At 35.0% G+C, this 24,275-nt stretch overlaps 1 protein-coding gene across 2 annotated transcripts; it reads right to left on the reverse strand.

Annotated features, from left to right (window-relative positions):
- Window positions 1–271: 271 nt before the first annotated feature.
- spint1a (serine peptidase inhibitor, Kunitz type 1 a) lies at window positions 272–22,969 on the reverse strand. Of its 2 annotated transcripts, none has more exons than XM_015350904.2 (11): window positions 22,808–22,969; window positions 21,973–22,439; window positions 16,334–16,491; window positions 15,583–15,724; window positions 6,859–7,029; window positions 6,298–6,351; window positions 5,525–5,650; window positions 4,676–4,726; window positions 3,263–3,433; window positions 2,806–2,865; window positions 272–2,536 (listed from the first exon to the last, which is right to left on the reverse strand). In XM_015350904.2, exons 2-11 carry the CDS (start codon window positions 22,385–22,387, stop codon window positions 2,346–2,348), a joined length of 1,539 nt encoding a protein of 512 aa, XP_015206390.1. In that variant the 5' UTR covers window positions 22,388–22,439; window positions 22,808–22,969; the 3' UTR covers window positions 272–2,345. The 2 variants fall into 2 exon arrangements, with proteins under 2 accessions (XP_015206390.1, XP_015206389.1); XM_015350903.2 differs by having other exon boundaries at window positions 22,683–22,969.
- Window positions 22,970–24,275: the final 1,306 nt, after the last annotated feature.

The raw sequence follows: 24,275 nt of genomic DNA on the forward strand, positions 1-24,275 counted from the left end.
TACTATACTAGTAAGTTGTTGCAAGCATGATGTATCTCAACAGCATTTGAGCACTTTCCTCTAAAATTCACAATAGTGCTTTGTGTGTAGGATTTCTTTAATGAAAATTAATTGAATGAAAAAACTCAACAAGGTGGTGAAGGTCCCCATAGCTTCTATAACATACAGTATGTTTAATTCTGAAGGGTTCAAAAAGCCATGTAGGCCTGAGAAAGAAAATATCATTACCAACATGCAATGTACAATCAATTCAATGCAAAATACTCTCTAGTTTAATCTTTAATCCCCTTTATTACAATTGTTACATACAGTAGTAGGAAAACAGCATGCCCTTCAACACAATGACACTTCAAAACACTGCATTAAAACGATTACTAAAAAAATAAAAAGGTGAATATCAATGGAACAGTAAAAAACGTACAACACAGCTATCAGCAATGTACCTGAAGTACAAAACTAACACAAAGCCAAATATTTTTAGATAAAATTATATAAAAACAAGCAAACAAATATTGGAGTACTACAAATAAAATACAAGAAATGCATGACACTGGAGAAGTAGGTCTTCCCGGACAAGAACCACAGGTGAAATTTTAAGCTTGCGGAAAACAGTATCACAGTTAAAGCAAGGCCCGAAAGAAACCCAAGATGGTCCAATACCAGGCTTATAAGTTTTATTTTGGGAAACAAAACCTTTTAAAATGTCAATGAGAAAGAGCAAATAACACAGTTTTCTCTATACCAGTAGATATTTGTAATTGTCTTTGGTGGGTTTTAATAATAGCTGGTTCTCAAAAGGGCTGATGGATTCAGAACAGAGTGGATTCATTCACACACGCAAAAATATATTGTGTTCTCCCCCCTCACTTCCATTTTCCATAATGCTTGTAGACCCACAGAATCTCCAAAACGCCTCTCTAAACTGCAGTGTACTTTTTAAATAATGCAATATACTTGGTTGTTTAAAAATAAAGTAACACAAGGCAAAAGTTACAATGGATTTTAGAAAATTCTAACCAAAGGAACATTTGTTCATTACATCATTTCTTTTATCTCCGTTTTTTATTATTGTACAGTCAACAATTTTCAATACGATTTAACTGTTAACAGAATATTGTCCGAATTATATTTTTATGGTATCATGTTTTTAATATCTGAATCAACATGAAGAGTTTTTAATGCAGAGTTTTAAGTCAGTACTGGACTGCTTTTGTTTTCTTCTAGAAAAAGTGAACTTTCAGTATTCAGGTGGAAATGTATTCATCATGCTTGTTTGAGTGTTTGCGTCCATGCGTGTCTATTTGCACATCTGTATCTCTATATATGACTATATGTACACAACTATTTATGGAAACAGGTTAGTAATTGATGTTGGCTGTAAGCAAATCACGTGACAATCACATTAAGGACATTTTCATTAAGGAAAATGGTGAACACAAGAATTAACTGTATATACAATCCATCTGCTGATAAGACATGTTAGTAGTATCAGAATGGTTCTCTCTTAGGGAAAAATATTTTGTCTTGCATAGACATCTTTCAACATAGCAATCCACAGAATCAATACCTGTGTTACCAACACATGCCTAGTGGAAAATCAACTTTGTACCTACCCTCTGTTACAACACCACTAACAAAAAGAAAATACTTCTATACATTTCCAACTAAGCACATTTTACAACTATTAAATAAATGCCCTCAGATGCCTCTATGGAGCATAAAAAAGTGTGAATAATCTTAAAATCTGAGCAACAACCACTCCCATCCAAGGACTGGAGGGTCATGCAAATCTCATTCCATTTTCATAAATCCCCCCCAAAATTAAAAATACACTACATATTACATTTGTCATCAAGCTCTTAGTTTAAGTACAGCAACAAGTGTAAAATATGGGAGGTAAAACACAGAACACATGCTTGTCATCTCATTGCAAAGGAAACAGGTTTTAATGAAAGTGCACAAATTCGCAGTTGAATAGATGTTACTCAAGCAGATATAATGTGTTTCTTAAAAGCCAGTAAGACTTGACCCACTTAAACATATGGACGAAGATGCTACCTTTACCCATTTCAAACTCTGGAACCCCAAGAGCTATAGGTTTGCAAAACGATGACCTGGAGTAAACGTTTTAGGAAGAACTTGGCCTGAGATAAATCTAAAAAGGAGGCATTTCAAAGCAGAGGCACCTGGTAAAGTCATGACAGCACTTCAAATGTGGATTATTTGGTAGGTTTATCACAAGAGGCTAAATAACATTAGCATTAAAAAGATCCTGTGTCCACTCCCCTACGCCAAACTGAGCAGAGGAAGCCTTTGGCAGAGGATGAGTCTGTGTTGTGAGGTTCTCAGATAGGCTTTGTGGTGGTGTTGTAGACAAGGCGCTCGGTGTCTTCGGTGGTGGAAATGGTAGAGCCGTTAGCATTCACACGCGGCTGCCTTCTGGCCCGTTCTCTCTTATTCTTCAGGAAGCAATACCCTAAAATGGCCAGCACAATTGCTATGGCAACTCCAAGGAGAACAGCCACAGCAATGGAACCTTAAAGAAGTAAGAACAAAAAAAAGAGAATCGATATTCACAAGTCACCACAGTACCAAAGAAAGTAAAATTTCCTTTCTGTTGATATATATTCTGTAGAATAAAGCCATTATAATTTTTTACCTTTTTTTTTTTTACCTTTTTCAAGCATTTAAAAATTAACACTTGAGATACCAGGGGGCTGTATGAAAACCTAATGTGAGGCAGTGAATGGAAGCATTTACTGTTAATTTGTTCAACATTAAGCACATTATTCCAACATTTCTCACCTGATTGAGACTTGTCCGACTCCTGACGTTCAAATAATCCTCTTGCGAAGACATCTTTTTCTAAAAAAATAATTTTATTTTAAATGAAGAAAATAAGCCTTGACACTGGCAGAATGTTCTCATTTCCAAGATAACATGAATTTAGCATTTTCTCACTGCATTCAAAATGCATTTTACTTTGTACTGACATCAAGAGCTACATTTAAAAGGCCACATTTATTTTAATAGCATTACAAAAGGTGATCCACAAAAAATACCACAGAATACACAGAATGATTGTCCAAAGCATTGTTGTATTGTATTCAGTGATAGAACAAAATACAACAGTGGTTCTTTCTAAAAAAAATGCTTTAAAAGAAAAAAAATAGTTACAGAACTAAAACAGAACCTTTTGTTGCAACTGTTTTTGTTTCTATGTTGTTGACCACAAAACTGTGTGGGGAAAAGGATGTCACACCTGTTACTCCACTGCAGGCTTTCTGACATTCTTCCTCGGTCGCAAACCTGTTGTTACTGCCTTGACAGCCTCCAAAGTTGAAACGATGGCAGGTCTTAACCAGGGGGTCGTAGTACCATCGGGTCATGCTAGCACGGCATGGACCGGTCATGGGAGGTTCAGTACAACGGACTGGAACAAAGAAAAGGTCCGTTTGTTTTAAAGGACAAGTAGGGAAGATTTTTTTTTTAAGTGGGGGGGGATAAGAATGATGCCACAAGGCAATATTTAAAAAGCGATCTGCGTTCCTGAATACAAGACTTTCAAATTGCTACTAACGTGCTGCATCTCCCACTAGTTGAATCTTTAAGAAAAGCAAAAAGGGATCTTTTGTAAATTCTGCAAAACATGGCACAGAGAGAGAGTTCTGAATTATTCCTTTATAGAATCATTCTGACCAACAGAATGACCTCTCATATGAGCACATTGGCTCAAAATAAATTATAATTTCCTTAAAAAACAAAAAATATTATTTATCCAATTAATCCATCACATATTCGCATAGATATAACTTATAACATCTAACATAAATTGTGGATATTGTATATACTGTATATAATATAGATAAACAAACCATTAAAGGAAATAGGAAATGCTTCACATAATTAATGGCTTATTATTTGCTCATTCTTTTATGTACAGTGGTGGACACAGGTAGGAACAACAAATTTAACAATTCAAATAAACGTATATGGACAGCCCAAATCAAAAAGGATACTAATTTCAAATTTCAAAGTGCATGAAAAATACAAAAACTGCATAACGTAGGTTATGTAGAGCTCATTGTAAATGCTTTTGTTTTTTTAGCTATTCTTTATAGCTGCAGGGGTTTCTTAACCATTACTGTACAAATGCTAAAGAATGCAGGTATGGTCATCAAGAACATTGAATTATAATAGCAGTTATAATTTGTGTGGCTTTTAATATGTAAGCACTTGCAAACTACCTGTACGTCAGATATTAAAAATAACAACAGAACAGCAAACATCTCATATATAACAATTCATTGTTGTTGAATCTGCATTAACGTTTTGAAATAAAAGTGGAATCTTTAACATCGAGTTCGGTCTCATATCTTTGCAATGCTACAATGCTCCCCTAGCCATTGTAGAGTCCTTGTTAGCAGGTCAAGTAACTCATCACTAAATGCATCAACCACAACCGCAAAACATCTTTACGTATTTACAATTGTAAATGCATCACATTTCCAATTAACATCACAAAATTTGCAATGATATATTGAATCGGTCTTATAATAAATTTAACAACCACCTAAATACCTAGTTCATATAAATAATTTCAAAGATATATCATGGTACTATTATAAAAAAATAAAAACTGTCACTAGATCACTGGAGAAAACTTTAGTCTTGCCTTTTTCCTTTTCAATGTCAATCTCCAAGAGACGGTTAAAGGTTCTATTGACTGTAAGAGAAGAACAGTTAAAACATTAGACATTATATTTTTACCATATCAGAGGATCAGGTAAAAATCTGGATATTGGTTAAAAATAATGATAAAATAGCATCCTAAATGACCACAGGGTGTAGACAATGAAAGGATTATAATTTTAGAAACCTGAATATGAATGACAATATATTTGTAGTATGCTATAAACTGAAGTGAGCATTTATCCTTATGGTAATTATTTTTTAACTATAAAGCCAAGATTCAGAGAAAGAAACACAGAATGTTTACTATTATATCAATAAAAATAAACAGAATCCACACCTCTGCAAGTACAGACTTTTGGGACACATTCATAAAACAGGAACCACAATGCAAAGTTTTTTTCTTCTCTGAATAATTTAACAGACGGACAATCCTACAAATGTTTGCTGGACAGAATTATCCCTAAAAGGCTTAAGAACAACCCAAAAAACTCAAAGTGACAGAAAAATTTTTCAATCAAAAACATTCCTGCATTTTGGCTTATCTCACCTTCATCAAAATATATTTATTATGTGTTTTCTAAAATTAACAAAGTATGTTTGTTCATACCTAGGACAAGGACTTCCAACCTTTCTGGGAGGATCAATTTAAAACATTTAACAAGACAAAAGGTTTTAAATAAATACATCAAATTGGAAAACTGAGCGGATAACCATTTTTAAATGCCACGTTTTTCCCTCAGAAGGAAACTATACTGTATTATTAAATGCAGATATTCACTGGTAAAAACAGTAGTGAGAATTCCAATTTTGAAATACGTTTGTAACTTACGGGACTGGCAAGAAGCCTCATCTGATCCATCGCTGCACTGCTCAATTTGGTCGCACTCCAAGTCACCATTAATACAACAGCCATTAGCACAGTGGAACTGGGATGTTGAGCATGGAACAGTACAGTCTATAAGAGACAGGACATGAGGAAATACCTTTTGCCTTGTACATAACATCTAATTCATTTTATATGTGTATATATCAAATGTTAGCTGTTTCAGAAAGAGTGTCTATAACTCTCAACCATTCTTTTGCAATTTAACCAAAAAATGAGACATGATTTTACAAGTTAATGCTTTCAAAGACGGAGAGTGGTCAAAATGTGAGAAATGTTCAGATTTTCACCAAAATCTCTATGCTTACTTGATAAATATATTAGTATATAATACTACACATACTTTATCATATGCTACTATGACTGATTCACCTATATTTTGGGAAAGCATCTTCAAGAACTCAAAGAGGACTGAGCAGTAATGGTGGTGTGAAGCCAGTGCTCTTCACCCCTAATCTCATTACATTTATCATTCCAAAAAATAGGTTTGGAGCATTACTTTTAAAAAGAGTGTGATGTGACACATTTTCCGTCCCACAGCAGACATGCAAAGTATATTAAACAATGTCTGATAACAGGAAACAAACCATATTCACTTTAATTTTAAAGCCATGAGCAATTTAATTTTTATTATATTGAAATCCATCAGTGGTCATGTAGTTCATGCCACAGCACAACATGCCAATGTAGGTTTGTGGAGGACTTGCTTAAACACTTACCAGTAGGATGCAAAAATCCTCTACCTCCAGGCACCACTGGGGAATCAGTTGTAACTAAAAAACAAAACAAAAATATATCAGCTATCAGAGGGGAGGAGAACAGAGTGATGAAGCCACTTCATAGGCCAAGATTTGTAAAGACCAGGGGAAAATTTGGCCAGGACACCTGGGTTAATACCCCTACTCTCTTCGAGAAGCACCCTGGGATTTTTAATGAAAAATTTAGTTTAATCAGATGGTGCCTTTTTTACAGTATAGTGCCCCTATCACTATACAGGTGCATTAGGACCCACACAGACTGCAGGGTGAGCTCCCCATGTTGACCCCACTCTTCCAGCAACAACCTTAACTTTCCCAGGGGTTCTCGCATCCTGGCCTTCTTAGCTTTAGTGGGTTATCAGTTGTGAGTTGCAGGGTGATATACAGTAGCTGCTGGCAAATAGCAGATTAAGCATTTCCTAATTGGATATTAGACTGTGCTGTCCTAATATCTGTCTTTCTTGGATATTGGATATTAGTGTGTCAAGTACACACTTCGGGCAGTTACTGAATGACATTTACCTTTCACCCCATCGCAAGCATTTAAGCAATCCTGCTCTGTCAAGTAATTGTTGCGGTTTTCCTTGCATCCCCCAAAAAGGAAATCTTTACACTTCTGGTTAGCAGCATTGTAGTACCAGCGAGGAAACGAGCCCCGACATGGGCCAATTTTCATTGGCGCAAGACAGTGATCTAGGGAAGAAACAAATTTAAAGTAGAAAACGAAATTGAAAGCTAATCCTGTAGCACATTAAAGCTCTTCTTGTTTCTGAAGTGTTCATGGTAAGAAATATAAACCAGCACAAAATAATGCACAAGGCCTATGTATTTTTCAAACCAGAGATATCAATTATTGCTGATTTCAAATGAATGCCACATATTATGAATTGCAACTCATCTTAAGCACTGTCAGCCATGAGTTACTTCCAAATCCCTTCAGGTCTCTTATTCCTGTTCTGTGAGAATGGAATTTGCCATACTTGAGTAGTTTTCTTAACTTAACTCTTAACTTCTAACTTAAATTTTCAGCATTAATCAGCTTCACAAAAATGCCACATTATCCGGGTGAGGAAAAATGGGGCACATGTGTTTTCACAATGTTGGAACATGGCATAATTACTGGGTAATAAATGTGGCGTACACACTCTTCAAACAATCAGTCCTGAAATTATTAATATCCCATCCAGGCTAAGAAGGAGTTCAAGCAAATGTTTTGTGAATCTAACAGATATTTTATAGGACTATTTCGTGACAAATAGCATTGTTCCTGACACCTTTAATAATTACATAACTTAGTAGAAATAATATATGGTAGTGTTATATAAAGCCTAATTTTCACGTCGAGTGTTACATAATTAGGGGGTGCCTGTATAAGGTCCTTCAATGACAAATTCCAAAGAATTCAAGGGCTGCAAGTTCAGCACACATGCAGCAGAGTTATGCAGGACAACATGCAAAACGCAAATATCACTTTGCTTGCGTATAGTCTTCTACACGTCCAATATGAAAATTAAAACTAAAAACACCTAGGTATTTATGGTTTTCTATTATTTTTAGACACCTTTCACTTGTCAGCCATTTTATTTTAGTCCTGACTAAACATGGTCAGGACCAAGCATCTCATTATAACCACCACAGAGAACATTGGCCAAAATAAATACAAATGTTTAGTTAAAGTATTTTTACTGTGATAATTAAGATACCAGCACTATGAATATAGTCCTTATCATCAAGCTTTAACAAGTAAAAGAATACATTAATCTCACTTTTGAATGTTTGTCCTTTTATCTAATGCAAATAAGAAATTAAAATTACACATACAAGTGTGCAAACACAGTATGATAATTTTCTATGTACATGCCACTTCTGGCCCTTTTTAATCCTACTACGTTCAATTCTTCTGTTATATTTTATATCCATTATTTCTGTACTGTTTATTCATTTCCTAAAACATGCATCATGCCAAAAGTCATTAATATGATATTTATGATATCTATGTTGTTTAACACTTCACAGTTCATTTAAGAAATGGAAGCACAGAAAAAGTTGCAGCATTTCTGCCAGTAGAAAAAAAAAACAGGTTTACCTTGATTTTATACTCAAGTATAACATTAATACTAAACAACTTATCAAGAAGGTGAAATAGAAACTAATCCCAAAGAGAAAGTAGCTTGGTATACACTCCCTCTACTCTAGAATTATTTATTAACATCGTTTCAACATATACAAGCCTACTTCAGGACGAATGCCAACCAATATGTGACATTCATCACATTTTTGTTTGGTGGGATGTGTAGAGGAATTATTTATTCCTATTATTAAAAAAATAAATCTCATGGCACAGTGAAAAAGCAAAAAAAATCTTTTTTCAAAGCATAAGGTTTTGAAGAGAAGTAAAACAATACAACACAGACAGTGAAAACGCATTCATATTGGGTAGATTGGGTATATTTATATCTATATTTACATCTGTACTTATATTCATGTGTGATACGATTTTTCTGCGTACTTTTCTGTTCTAGTTTGTTCTTTGTGTGTCCTGGACTGTGAGTAACTCTTTTAGTGCACCCCTCACTGTATTGTATGTATTGTAGTATTATTATTATTATTATTGTTGTATCATTCGTTACACTGTGACTGTGTTGTCTGTGTAAAGCTGCTGTTGCACTGTAATTTCCCTCACGGGATCAATAAAGTATCTATCTATCTAGAAGGAAGCCACCAATATCAAACCTTGAACAAGAATCAAAGAATCTGATCGACTTTTTATTTAAAACCAAGCCAAGTCCAGGTTCATCCAAGATTTTACATTTTTGGATAGGATCCGATCTAAAATATAAACTTTTGATTAAGTGTAAAGTATATTTTGTATCATAACTTTTAGGCCATTTGCGTTGCTAAAAGATAAACCTTGACCTTAGTATTCCAAATGCCCTCAAAGCATTTTTAATAAGCTACGAAAACATGTACAATTTGGGGATCATGAAAAAATATATTTAAAAAGAATATGTAAAATGAAAACTGCAATGAAAGTTTTGATCAAAAGCATCCACGTAACCTAACCCAACCCTATCTTTTGTTTTATTAAACAAAAATGTTAATCTGAAATGGGTACTGATCAAGGTTATATTTCCTTAAAATCCATTTAAAATTTCAATTAAGTTGGGGGAATTTTTAGGTTTAGTTTCCAGTGAGTTGCAGATTTTATGTTGGAAATGTTTTGCTACACCTAACAAAAAATGCTGCCACCTCTGAAACTGAGAGCCCCGCACTATTACTCAGTGACTCAGCCCTGAAACCAGAAAAACCAGTTCCTTAGGACTAGGTGGAGAGTTTTGTAAGTCACTTCCTGTTTCAACATACACTGAGTTTGGAATGGACCGAATGCTCCATCCTGTATTTGATTCTGGGCTTGTTAGAATTTCTTTAGAAACCAGCCTCCAATTAAACTACCAAGGAAATCAAAGTATTTAAATACAACCACACCCAATGCACCCCCTGTAGATTTGGGGTTAATGAATATTAACTGATATTAAATCAGGAATACTACTCAACAGGAAAATGTATTCAGGAATGTTTATTGAGACATAGTTTTGGCATAACCTGCTTGACTGAGGGTCAACCCCCGGCCATAGAACAAGGAAGTTAGGATCCATGGGCAGAGTGAGGAGATAACCAAGGGGGAGCTATGAAGGTTACGATGGGAGGAGGGGTGGACAGAGGATCACAAGAAAGTTGTCTTACTCTGGTATTGATAGATTACTGTGATGTGGAAGATTATGAATAAGAGCAGTAAAGAGTTGTGAAGAACTTGGGTCCTGCTGTCCTTCCCAAACTTTCATTAAAAAAAAATCAGTTGATAAAAAGCTCCAAGCTTATTTAAAACTAACGCCACAAAATGTTAATACTGGTGCAAAGCTGGGCGTTATAATAATAATAATAATAATAATAATAATAATAATAATAATAATAATAATAATAATGTTGCTTTATTAGCCCTATACAATTTCTTGCATTAGGAATTAATCTTTTTCGTACCCCAGCTTGCTCTCCATGAGACACAGACACACAGACAGGAAGAGAAGCTTGGGGTCAGAGCGCAGGGTTAGCCATTGTACAGCGCCCCTGAGCAGTTGGGGTTAAGGGCCTTGCTTAGGGGCCCAACAGAGTAGGATTCCTCTGCTAGCTGCAGGATTTGAAATGGCAACCTTCCAGTCACAGGCACAGATCCTTAGCCACAGAGCCACCACTCCACCCTCATGGCTCATCAAATGGGCGCAAACAATTTAAAAGGGCAAAATTACTTTTAACGAATGAGTGAATAGTTACAGAACAACACTCAAATATAGAACATGACTTACACCTGTTCATACAGGGGGATTTCAAGATGCCAGCAAACTATTTCCACGTTTTTTACAAGGCAAACATACTGGTCAAAGCTGCTTTCATGTTACAGAAGATCTGATATTTTCATACTGGTAAAAATGGCTGATACTTTACCTTTAATTTCCTGCTTTGTTTTCTTTCGCTTTTAATAAAGCCTTAGCTAACATGACATGTAGTCTGTAAACTGTTTAAATGTTAGTCTTGTTTCTTAGAAGTGGAATTCAAAATACAAAGTACAAGTGGGTGAACACTGAGACATGCAAATTAGACCTTATTTGCATTTAAACCCATACATTTTTCCATTAGGGTTTTAAGAAGGTTATAGCTAAACTACAAGATAAAACCCTCACCATTATAGACAAAAGGGAGAATTCAGGCAGTGACTTGGTAATAACTACCCATGACATTAAAAAAGGACATGGCTGAATTAACGTTAGTTCAGGAACGGTATAAGAAAGTGAACAACAAAAGCAAAAAAAAAAAGCACACAGTAGCACCGACAATGGAATTAGTGCTAAACATTCAAGCTATTTGATAATACACCCAAGGAGTTGTTTTAACTGACAAAAGTCCAAGCATATAGATATAGCAAGAATTCCTAAGCAGAACAGGGCTAGAATACCTAAATATATTTTTTTCTCCCCTGTTTTTAATAGTACCAATTTCTAGAAAGAAGGTCACTTCGTTGAAAAGAAGTGTCATTCTTTAAACTTTTCACCCATTAAGTAGATTGTAAAGTCAGATTCTAAATTGAAAAACGCTTATCAATGACTCTTGCATACAAAGCGAAAAGAACTTATCTGTCCAAGACAGAAAGAGACAATTATTAAATTGAACTGGCATATGATATTTTTGACTAATATAAATGCAGAGTATTGTATGCTTTGTGCCAAACACACAGTAAGCATCTCTCAAACAGCAAGCATCTCTCAATGTAATTTCTTTAGTGCTCAGCAAAGCAAATATTTTAGTTTATTTTTTGTTTCACAAAACAGGTTAAAATCATGAAGACTAAGACTAATTTCTATCCACCTTTGTTGTTAATTATACACGTCAGAACATCAAGTTTTACTGAAATTTGTAGTAAAACAAAGCCTTAACTATAACTAACTTTGTTAAAATTGCTGTTAGCTGTATTTCAAAAGTATGTTAAATTGCTTAAAGCCTCTGAACCTAAAAATGTCCCTAGTTTTTCCCTTAATTGGGTTCAAAAGTGTTGCAGAAAACAGCTTAACACACAGAAGACAATATCACAGTTCAGAAAAACGGTATATATCCTTATGAGTGACTAATGGTTTAATCAAACAAATTTATCTTTAGCTATTGATTGAAGGTGCATTTTAAATACAATGGAAGACAACCTTGTGAGCAAGGTTGGTGCATATTGCTTTTCAGTCAAACAGTAGAATTACAGTATACATTAGAAATATACAGTAAATACAAACTAGGAGACTTGTCTCTCTTAGCAAATGGAGGAAGAATGATGTTTAAATGAATGTCTGACCTAGAGAACATCACATTCTGTCACAAAATGCTCTAATGACAGGGAATGTATAGTCTCATTTTTCGTTTCATGTAAACAAGCAGAATAATCCAACAGAATATGGCTCGAATTAAATACTTTTATAATATATATTGCAATGTGGCACATCTCTTTCTACAAATTAGAACTTTGATCAAAGTTCAACATTCACTTCTAAAACAAAAACACAAGCCTTGCTACTATTATATAAAACTGCTTTATTCACCTCATTCCAATCTATTTTAATCTAATATACTTTGATAGCAATACTGTAGAATTACAATACCTTTATCTGTCATTTTTATTTCAAGATATAATAATTTATTTATGGTTTTCTATCCAATAATGTATTTTACCAACAACTTAATTCCTGGAATTCTACATTAGTGATCTGAGCAGTTGACAATTACTCCATTTTAGTTTACTCCATTTTATGACAGTATTGAATGGTTTCTCAGCCTGGCCAAAATCCATTAGCCTCGATCTTAATAAATCCCAGCAATGACTCAAATTCAATCAATTAATTGATTTGAACTAAAATCCTTGTTGGAACAGTTTCAGAACACAGATTCTAGAAAAATCTGAAAGAAAGAATGCAAAACAATAATAATAAGGGAGTTATGCATTTATAAGGAACTGCATCACTATAAATAAATATGTCGAAATTCTCAGACTGTTTTGTTTAAATGCAGGACAGGACATGCAACAATTTAATCAAAAGACTTTACAGCTATAGTCTTTAGTATTGTAACAGTAAATATTTTTAACATTTTCTTCATATTACTATAGACTTTTTGTTAGAAAAGTTTTGCTGACTTTAAAAGTCAAATAATGTGTTCAGATTAAACTTTGAAAAGCAGAACCAGTCTCGTAGAACAAGATCAAAGAAGAACAACTCTTCTACTTCAAAATCCCTAAGGCATTTTTTTTCATAACAATGTCTTATTAGAAATGTATTTTAAATGTTTCTGCCTTGTTATGGTGGAAATTCCTAACTAGCTGGTATTTTCAAAGATATCTCAATGTATACACTCAAGAAACAAAAAATGACATCATAAAAAATTACCAACTGCAGCCAATACAGACTGAAAGAGCTGGTGGAGCCAAACTGTTGTTGTATTATGAAGGAAATGTATAAAGTCCAAATGTAAAAAGTCACATTTACAATACATCCTCAATAACTCTCAAACTAGAAAAGATAGGCTGTCCTGCTTGTTGAGGATTACAGTGTCTAAGTTTTCCCCAACTCTTTTTGAAGCACCAGCGCCTGTAAAGCTGGAAGAAGTTGTTGCATCGGTCCAATCCAATCCAGTAATTAACTGGTTTAGCATATTAATAGCGGAGTTAAAATGATTTTCTTCAGACACCACAGAACTATGACCAAAGAAAAGACAGTCCTGGACTAAAACCATCTGACCTGATTCTAAATGAGCACTTTGGAAATCTTTGGTGGAAGAGAGTTGAATATGTGCAGCACTATCTTGTTTTAGTAGACTGCATCTGTGATTATGGGGTTTCTCTTTCCCACTGTAAGCATTTAGTCATCTACTGTATCTCTCTAGATTGAACCTGTAGAGACTAATGCAGACCCCTATCTATCCCGAAGGCAAGGTGACTGCTGGAGTATTACAAAACAAATGTGGAAAAAAGGGACAGTAAGAGACTTCTTACTTCTAGTCCACAAAACAAGGAACCAGAAATTTAAATTCCCATCAATACTTTTGGACAGCCCTGCCCTAAGGGAGTCATTCAGACATGGAGAAGCTCTATATCTCTAAGATTAACTTTTATGAATAACAGAAAACATCCTTATAAATATAACAGATAATTTTTTTTCTTAGAATGAAACAGATTAAAACTATAAATTGATTTTAAAAAATTGAGCTCATAAATGGTTGGCTATATATTTATAAGAGACAAAAATACAAGCAAGACAGAATAAAGTTTTTGCTTTTAACATTTTACATACCCCTTTCTATGCCAATAATTAAATTCATATGCATAATGAAATGACTTTTTTATTAATAGAGATTCTCTAATAACTGAGATAGTTCTGATACACTAGAATGATAAATGTTTTATTTCATTTTTCAGATTAAATTGATTTTAAATAAGTGTAAAGATTTTGAAGGTCAAGAATAATGCTAGTTATTGCAAAAAAATAAAAAAACAAATGCCATTTCATCAAGTATCTACATGTGGGGGATTTGAAGTAGTCTAAGTTATAAATGTATTCTTGAGCTCTTTCAACAGACTGCTTTTGTCTGCAAGTTTTTTTCAATATTATACACAATGTAGACAATAGCTTTTCCTATACCTGCCGAGTACAGGGCTGATAAAAGTTCATCTTAAATCAACAGAACAATACAATATTATGCATAGCTGCAAAACATGAAAATAAGAGTACAACCGGAAGGTCCAAAAAATCATTTAGGATTAAAAACACGCTGCTAAGCCATGGTATTAAAATTGATTATTGATTGGTACCTGGGTACTTTCAATAAAAGGTCTGGATGAGCTCCTCAAGTCGATAAGCTACTAGCAACCAAACATGCATGATGTACAAATGGCCCCCTATCACATGCAGCTTTCTTGCACTGTTAGAATTGTTCTGAAATGTAAAGCCATGCCATCCAAAACAAAAATATTTCAGGATAATACCAATAATTACAGTAAAGCTTATCTATGTGATGTCTGGGCAATAGACAACAAAAGGACTCCTTAGCAGGAATGAAAAATCTGATTTTAATAATGCATTAAACAGGAATATGTACAGTAGTACATATTCTGCATTTAAAATGCATTAAAACTTTCATTGCAAAATTAGATATTACTACTTGTGAAATGTGAAAAACATTTTTCCCCACTATATATTTGTGTAAAATATATTTGAGAACAACAATATAATTAATATTATAAAACTGGAATAAAATACTGTTACCTAAAACTAGCAAGTCATATTAAACAACCTAAATTAGAACTGTCAAAAACTGTGGGGAAAGAAAAGTGTCTTCTCAACTTAAATTGTGATATTTTTATGCACTTATATAAAGACACATGGTAATTATTATACAGGCTTACAGTAGGTAATACACAGTATAAGCAATCAAACTGATCCTCATAAAGATCAAACCTCAAACAGAATTGCACAAGGCAAACCAATGGGGGGGATTAAATTCAAACTTAGATGAAGAACACAAACATTATTGAAAAACTTCAGTCTCTCTCAGTGGTGATCAACTCTAGGCCTGGTATGAATAAACAAGCAACCCCAGAATGAATGACACTTTCATCTGGTTAACCCCAAACCCAAACTATGGTGGTTGTACAATACTCACTTTCTGATTGTTCTGGTGTGAGCACAAGAATGTTCACTTGGGCGGAGTCAGACTGCCCAGCTTCATCCATCACTGAGAGCTGAAAGACGTACATCCCAGGTACGAGACCAGTCACCTGAGCTTGGTCATCCAAATCAGTTTTCTAGGATGCATAACAAGAATTAATTGAGTCCAGCTTAGCTAAATTTCTTAAATAGTGTATGGTTCTCAATCAAATCTCCTAGCACTCTCAAAGTGTAACAGATGTAAATATCAGTAGGAACAAGTAATAGGTTTAATCCATGCTGAAAAAAGAAGAAAGAAAACACAACGTTTCGGCCGTGGTGACACCTGAAAAAGGCTCCATGGCCAAAATGTTGTTTTCTTTTTTCAGCATGGAATAAACCTATTACTTGTTCCTTTGCAGTCTACGCATGCTGACGTAGTTACCCACCTGAACTAAATATCAGTAGTATATCTATCCTTATAGAAAACAGTATTATATCAGAAAACCCATACCTGATATTTATCTCAGAGAAAATAAATGTATTAGAACCCTACAGAAGGTTAATACTGTAATGTAATTTTAATAGAACTTTGTTGAGGATGAAGGTAAAGAAACATAAGGATACTTATAAGGATATAAATAATTCAAATGTAATCAATGTTGGTTATAATGTAAGACATTATTTGCTTAGCTAAACAGGATTTAATTCACTAAATTGTGTGATTAGGCCACGCCACACAGTGAGTTTTCTCAAAATTCATCCACCTGCAGTTTGGCTGATGGGTTTCCCTTGATCATTTTCCACTGGTAGTGGACAATCTTGTGGTCATCAGTACTTTCAAGACCATTCAGAATCACTGTCTCGTGGGGCTGGACCACTTTGTCCTGGCCAGCATTGGCAATTGGAGGTTTGTCATCAACATCTAAAACAAAACCAAATAAAGGTTTGATTAGAAAACAAATGTAAAAAAAAAACAGCTTGCTTATTTTAAATAGAAACCCATCTGAAAATTATCAGTTAAATATTTAAAATATCACTGTTTTGTAAAAATATTTTTGGACAATATACGCAATTTCAATTGTGAACACTTCTTAAAATTTAACCACCCAGGGCAAGTAATGTTGATTTTGAACATGAATAATTGATGTGACAAGCATACTATGTGGTTAAATGTAATATTCAGGTTAAAAACAAAGATCACAAACTCAGTAAATTATACTGTATATATGCGTATCCATCTTTTGTGATGTGGGGGGAAAATGTATTTGTACAGAGACTTTTAACTCACAAAGAAAATTACTTTAACAAATATTTTTTTAAACTTTCCCTCCCCTTACTATACAGACCTGTTTCCAAAATATACAGTACCACTCAATTTGTGAAAAATGAAAACCCTGTGATTACAAAAATAAAGAAGTCATAAAGTCTTTAAAGCTCTCCTATGTGTGTACATTACAAAATGGGGTAAACAAGTTCATTGTAATGGTCTTAAGACCGTATTTTATATTTCTAAAAATTGGATACCTAGGAAAGGAAAAGCCAGACACCCTCCTCTCTACACCACAGGCTGTGAAGGTGACAGACAACGGAATAGGTTTCAAAACAAAAAACATATATAAAGCTAGATCTTCATACAGTATTTAAAGTTGAGATACAACAAAAAGTCACTGACTCTGTCAGAGTAGATTCTAGAGACTGGAGACACACTGGTCATTAACGAAAGCTTAAATATTTCAAATGAATATCCCAGTTTAGATAGGTCTTCTGTGGAAGATCTTGATTTGCAGCATAGCCCTTAACCTCAATAATACCGTCAAGAATAAATACTTTGGTGTGGTTCCTTAAAACATTATTTTCATCAACAATTTAAAATGACTGAATAGCAAAAAAAAGAAAAGAAAATAATAAATAAGATATGGGGCACTACTTGAGTTCAAACTGACCTTTCCAGATTTAAAAGTTTAGTTTACTCTATACTGACAGGAGGGGGATAAACATGATGTAATTAGCAGACATGGCTGCCTAATGAACACCTAACATGCATAGGCTTGTACAGGGATTCACCAATCCAGCAGGTTTTAGAGCTTTCCCTGTAAAATGGGGCATGACGGATCACGTGCTTCACAGGAGTTACTAGCTAAGCCGACATTAAGAAACATTCTCTTTTGTCACGCATTTTTTCTTACTTAGATCAATGATGCAAGGAAGCTTCATCTTAAAGAAGCTATAACACTGTAAATTATGACAATGTTACCAGTGCAAATAAACTATCATATAAGGCTATGTACTGCAAAAGAAAGCAATAAATATGACAGTTCTACAGTTCCACCATGTCTGGGACAGGCTGTGAGTGGTGTTCTAAAGAGGACAGTACAATCTGAAGAAAAACCATTCCAAACTAAAGGCTGGCATTATGTTAAGACATAATGCATCTACTTTGTTCAATTTCAGTCGAGCTTCCAGTCAAACACTGCTTTTATGATGGCTCTTTTGGTTAGGATATAGACTTAGCTCAACAGAAAAATGATATATAAAGCACATGGGCAATTATTAATACAAATAATTATTTTGGAATACAAGCTAGGAAAGTGTGTGGCCATTCTTTAAAGCAAAGAGATTGCAAATACAGGACAGTGTTGTGGTATTCTGTCCTGGAAGTCATATTGTGCTGTACTTCTGTGACATGCTCTGTGACATGCTCACTGACACCAATCAGAGCCGACTGCATCAAACAGTTGACCTGACTTATCTCTAGAGAGGTTTTAATGATAATAAATATTTATGATAATGTTTCTTTATTAGCCCTACACAATTTTTTGCATTAGGAATGCGTCTTTTCGCATACCCCAGCTTTTCTCTATGGAGACACAGACACAGAGACAGGGAGAGAAGCTTGGGGTCAGAGCGCAGGGTCTGCCATTGTACAGCACCCCTGGAGCAGTTAGGGTTAAGGGCCTTGCTCAGGGGCCCAACGGAGTAGGATTCCTCTGCCGGCCGCGGGATTTGAAGCAACCTTCCGGTCACAGGCGCAGATCCTTAACCACAGAGCCACCGCTCCGCGCCTATTCAGCATCTGAATTCTGTACAGATTATTTTTATTTTACTTTTTACGGGGTATAGTATAATAATATACCATAATACAGTATAATATTTTAAAAATTCTATTTGAAAAGATGCTTTTCAACATGTCAAAATCAATACTTTTAATATGATCAGGAAACATCAAGATCTATCATAATATTGACCAACCCTAAAACACAATGCATCACTTGAAACTTTCTGTATCAATCTGGCATCAAATAAACTGCCAGACTGCAACATAAATGAAGACCAGAGGGTAAACACAAATGAAAAACTCAGCCATCACCAAATAAAATCACTGATCAGGTATCTGTGATGCAAAATGAAGGGAGAAGCATGCCTGTGGTTTGTTTGTAATATAACTGTCACATTTATGCCAAAGTGGTAGCATATTTTTGTCCTAGCTAGTAGTAGACACCTGGGTTATGGAGGTTAATAAGCAGCTTACAGCTTGAATGCATCATGTGACATTTATGCCATGACTTTCAAGATTTATCCATAGAAGATTTATCCTCAAATTATGAAATGCACTCTAGAGGTTTCACTGGCATCTTCAATCACTAACTAAACATCCAATTAAGCTTGGCTAACTTGGCCAGTAATTGGCTCAATCAAGTGACAGAATTTGAAATGAAAAACAGATCTGAAGAAATTCATCTTAAATACACAGATAAACACAGGTATTTTGGAAAAATGCTTAACATATTCATTTAACCTTTATGTTGCCAAAATCAGCTTTTCACTGAAATGGTTTACATTGATAGGCAAATTTAACCTACAAAAAACACTTAAATAGACTTTCTATGCTACTTTCTCTCCTACAAAAATCATTACAATTTAAAGATGTGTTCAGTTTAAATACTGTACTAGATACTTCCACTACGTTCTTGTCTTTGATAAACCTATTTGAATAAATCTTCCTTTTAGTTAGGAACTAATTCAGGAAATATGGATTACTATGTCAGGATAGGAGGAAGTAAAAGAAATGTTAGAACACTTTGGATTTATTCAAATTTCATACTCCTCCACGAAAAGGACATGTGATATGTTGCACTATTTTTAAAGTTCATGTACTCAACTCTGTAAATCAACTGCACACAGTGAAAATACATTTCACATTTTAAAGGTAATGCAGTGAATACAATGTTATCAACAGCTTTATCATTTCCAACACAACCATCAAAAGCGAAAGTGTCTTGTCAGCCTGGAAAGAGTGCTGTCCCTAGACCACAACCCTTTGGACCATGCATACTTTTATTACACAGACTATTCTGAGAGTTACAGACTTCTCACTCTACCTGCATAAGAGCAAAACTAAATGTTTGCCTTTACATTTAGAAACTAAGCCTTTTATGTTATTCCCATTTAGGCTGTATATTTGGGCTTCAGACAGAAGAATTGTTTCATGTTATTTTGAATCAAAAGATGTGGTTATTCACATACTGTAATGTCAAAGAAACATTTGATGAGAATGAAGATCCAGGTGAGACTGTAATTCCTCATTAACACTCCACAGCAAAATAAATCTTAAGAACTGGTTATGATCTTTGGAATATTTATTTCCTTACAAAATAAAGATGTTTTAAAAATAAAACCTCAAACTTAAAAAATGAAATTCATCCAACATGCTCTAAGAGAGCACTGTACTCTGGTTAGATATAGAACAAAACAACGTACTGAATTCAGAACTTAAGACTGATCACATAGAGCTGAAAACAGCAGACAGAATATTCTTCAATAACAATGAAATCTTTAATTTATAAGAATGAAACAGATCACTAAAACAAAATCTATAGTCTTGTAAATGCTCTCCAATAAATAAATGTAGATTTTGTTAACAACAACAGAACAGACAAAAACGGGCATAAACTGTACTCCATCTATGTGCATATGGTTCAATAATAAATTTCAAACATTCAAAACTATAAGAAATAAAAACAGCAATTTCGCAACGTAAATTCATTGATATTGGACCCAAAAGATTCCAGTCCTTAAATGTGAGTAGTTATATTGTGAATTTTATGTGTGAATAGTACAAATTCCTTGCTTTTATATACTGCTTTTCATTCCCCACATGTAGTTAATACAATGAACTTGAAATAAGAAAGAAATATTCACAAAGTTTTGGTTGAGACAGGATATAAGAAGGGGAGTTCTGAACATACTGCAAATTTGTTTAAGACATGTTTGGATACAGCATCAAGCACTACATTACAATACTCAAGCCTAGAAATGACAAATGCATCCATAAGCTCCTCTGTAGAAGATTGGAAGAGACAAGCAATGTTATAAAGATGAAAGAGGACCTTAACAACATTGTGGTGAGTTTCCAATATAATACTTGGATTAAAGATGGTCCAAGTGGACTGATTTAAGCACCATCAGAACTCTTAACTGAACAGCCCTATAGCTGGTACAATGATCCAGTCACCATAACTTCAGTATTATTACACTTTAGATGTACTTTGATGCTCAAAATGACATACTGGCATAATGCAAACAATTGTACTTTTGAAGTGAAGGACTCCTGTTTCTGGTGAACTTCTAGGTCTAATAGTGAAGCCGGAATCCAAAGACCTAATGTTGGGCTTGGAAACTAAACTAAAACTAAAAAACTCTGATGTAACCTATAAACAGAAGAATAAAATGTGAAGGGGAACAGCTCCTTGGCTATGTTAGTTTGAAATCTTTCTAATGCCATATAATGTTAGCCATTATTTCAGCTAATGTATTTGGTGTAAAAATGTTTGCTAGTTGCATGAAAGTCCATACAAAACTTGAAAATGTTGAAAGATTTCAAATGAGTAGCAAATCAGACCATGTATTAAAGATTCATTTTTAGAGGGGTTCCACACAATATTACAACACATCGTTCCTATTCCCATTACTACTCGAAAATGTAATTCTGGAACACAGTTCTAAATGGCACTGGGACCGTATCTTCAATTCTGTGACATCCAAAACTGACCTTTACACTTCCAAGCCCCCCCACCAGCATTCATTTGCATCAAGAACTCTCTTCAACACTTGTCAGATAAGCTACACATTAACCTCTCAATGTTTAGCCCCTGGTCCTTGGGTAACGATATCAAATGTTGTCAGGTTTTTGACAGTGAAGCTAACGCTATATAAAATGTAGGTCATGTATTGTGTTGGAATAAAGCGGAAACACTTCTGTTTTAAACTTCTACTGTAGAAGCTGAAGGGTTAAAAGTAGCAAACTACTGGAAGATGTTCAGCTACTCCTACGTACTCCAACTTAAAGGAGTACAGATCAAACATGCGACCCTGTTAAATAGGAAGTGAACGGTTTGGGGCTTACCGGGATTGTTTTGGGGTCCCTCCACGAATTCCTTGTTGACGGATTTCGATATATAATTGCTGAATCCTTGTTTTTTAGCAAACCTGCACACATAAGTCTGCTTGTACAGGCAATCGAACAGAAAGCAATGCTTGATCAAGCCCTCCTCCTCCGCGTTTTCCATCAATGCCAAGTTGCACTTCGGGTTTTTGCAGCAGGCCCTCACACATTCTTTTGTTCGTTGCACTTCGGGAGAGGACAGAAAAGTTGCTCCCTCTTTTACCGAGTCGTCTGTATCCAGAACGAAGCCGGGCCTCCCCGTGGTGAAGTTTATTAAGCATTCTTCTCCATACGTCTGTGCCTCTACTCTGGCCGAGTGCAGTATTTGCAAGAGCAGTGAAGTGCATAGGAACAATCCAACATGTAATGAAGTCATCTTCAAGAAAGGTAAAAGGGCTTTGGGCTTAATTGGTTTTTTTCCTGGTGTGCTGTAAAATAACCAAGTAGGAATGATAAGATTATTACCTGTCTCACAGGTTTACTGTAGCTTATTACTTTGGAATGATCTACACATTGACCATTACACATATTGGGCTGCCTAATTTGTTTAAATTAGTTGGTATCTAAACAGAAAGAGTAAAACGTTTTGTATTCGGTTATTTTACGTTTTTCACAATATATATGAAAATCAAGTAATACTTCAGTTTTTTTTATAATAAGGCCACACTTACCCTACTGCTCGAGATGGAGTCTCCACTCAAGTTACGGCTTATCTCGAGCAACCCCCTTCTTGACCAGTCCAGAATAAATACGCATGTAGACCGGGTGAAATTTTATAAACCTCCGTTTTACTTACTTCCCCCTATGTTGGAAAGAAAAAAAACCTCACTGTCGAGTTTCAGTCAAGACTGACTCATTCAACCTTCGTCTGGGTGGTTCCTCCCGAGAATAAGACGACACAAACAATTTAACCCTTTTTTGTTTCTCAGGTGTGTCACTACCTGTGTAGAACCCAGGAAGTGAAATTTTACACCACACGGAACACTCGCGGTGACGCATCTCGGGGGCTGGGTGTGAGAACAGTTGCGACCTTCTGCGGACATCACCTGTCACCGCCTGCGAACGCAGACAGGTGACTGGGAAAGCGGCGGATTTGCTAGTGCGGTATTTCCAGTTTCACAATGAAGTGGGTAAACATGTATTTGACAATTCTCGAGCTATAGGATAAATAAGCTTGGGCAAACCTTTTGATACAATTTCGTTTATTTTTATAGCAAGGCCATTAGATATGTAGCCGTTCGGTAAACAATCAGTAAAATAAAAATACACTCTAGAATGTATGAACTGTGGAAAGGTTACTTAACCGATCGACGAACAAACCATTAGCATTTTAATTAAATAGTTAATTTATCTTAACAGCCGCAACATTTTTATGTGAGGCTGCCAGCAACACATCACGTTTTGTACAGTGTTGCTGGTTATCCATAGAGAAGATATCTGTAGAATAATAAAATACGTAACTGTAAAAGGCAACAATTTACAATAGTACCCCACATATACAGTAACGTGGCATAGTCTGCAATAGTCCCATAACATATATTAAAATAAACTTAAATTGCTACCTTTTAACGGGTATGACACTAAGATGACTGAGTTAAATGAGATATATCAGTTATTTGAATTCTGTGATGTCTCAGGATGATCTGCTCATCTGAATGATTTGATAGAGATGTTCACACAGAAGCACAATTTTCACAAATGGAACCTCTCTGGAATATAACAGTGAGTCAATACATCCAGAGTACAAATTATTTAAATTCATCATAGCAACTTGATATGTCCATTTGAAAACTTTTACAACTTGGTGTTGCCAATGTGTCAGTCTTAACTGAAAGATGCTAGAGGTTTCAAACAAATGGGCTGTCAACTGTGTGTAACAAAGGTCATCGTGGATAATAAGACAGTATATCCGCTGAGCGTTATGATGCGCTATCCAACTTCAACAGTTAAAGTCTGCCGACCCAAAACTACTCTCAGTCACACAAACCTAGTGTGTGACAAATTATTGTAACTGGAGCAGTCAGATAGAAGTTGAAAACATTCCTGCATGATATTCATGGACGACAACATTTTCAAGGGCAAAAGTATGTGTTTGCAGAAATGTGATACCCTGTTTGGGCAATTGGACAGTACTCTTCATAGACTATCCTGGACTAGCTTAAATTGTCAAACGTTTTCCACTGTAATGGCCTGAGATGAACACTAACCCCATTCCAATCAGGAATCTTACCTAGAAAGCAAGTGACCATGAGTGCATGGTAATG

The sequence above is a fragment of the Lepisosteus oculatus genome, chromosome 8, assembly GCF_040954835.1.
Source record: "Lepisosteus oculatus isolate fLepOcu1 chromosome 8, fLepOcu1.hap2, whole genome shotgun sequence".
NCBI classification, from domain to species: Eukaryota; Metazoa; Chordata; class Actinopteri; order Semionotiformes; family Lepisosteidae; genus Lepisosteus; species Lepisosteus oculatus.

Coding starts and splice junctions, on each gene's coding strand:
- spint1a (XM_015350904.2), bottom strand. CDS start 22,387: ATGACTTCATTACATGTTGGATTGTTCCTATGCACTTCACTGCTCTTG. Junction 7,030..15,582: donor CACACCAGAACAATCAGAAA/GTGAGTATTGTA, acceptor TTTCTTCCCTAG/ATCACTGTCTTGCGCCAATG. Junction 4,727..5,524: donor TGAGGCTTCTTGCCAGTCCC/GTAAGTTACAAA, acceptor CTTCTCTTACAG/TCAATAGAACCTTTAACCGT.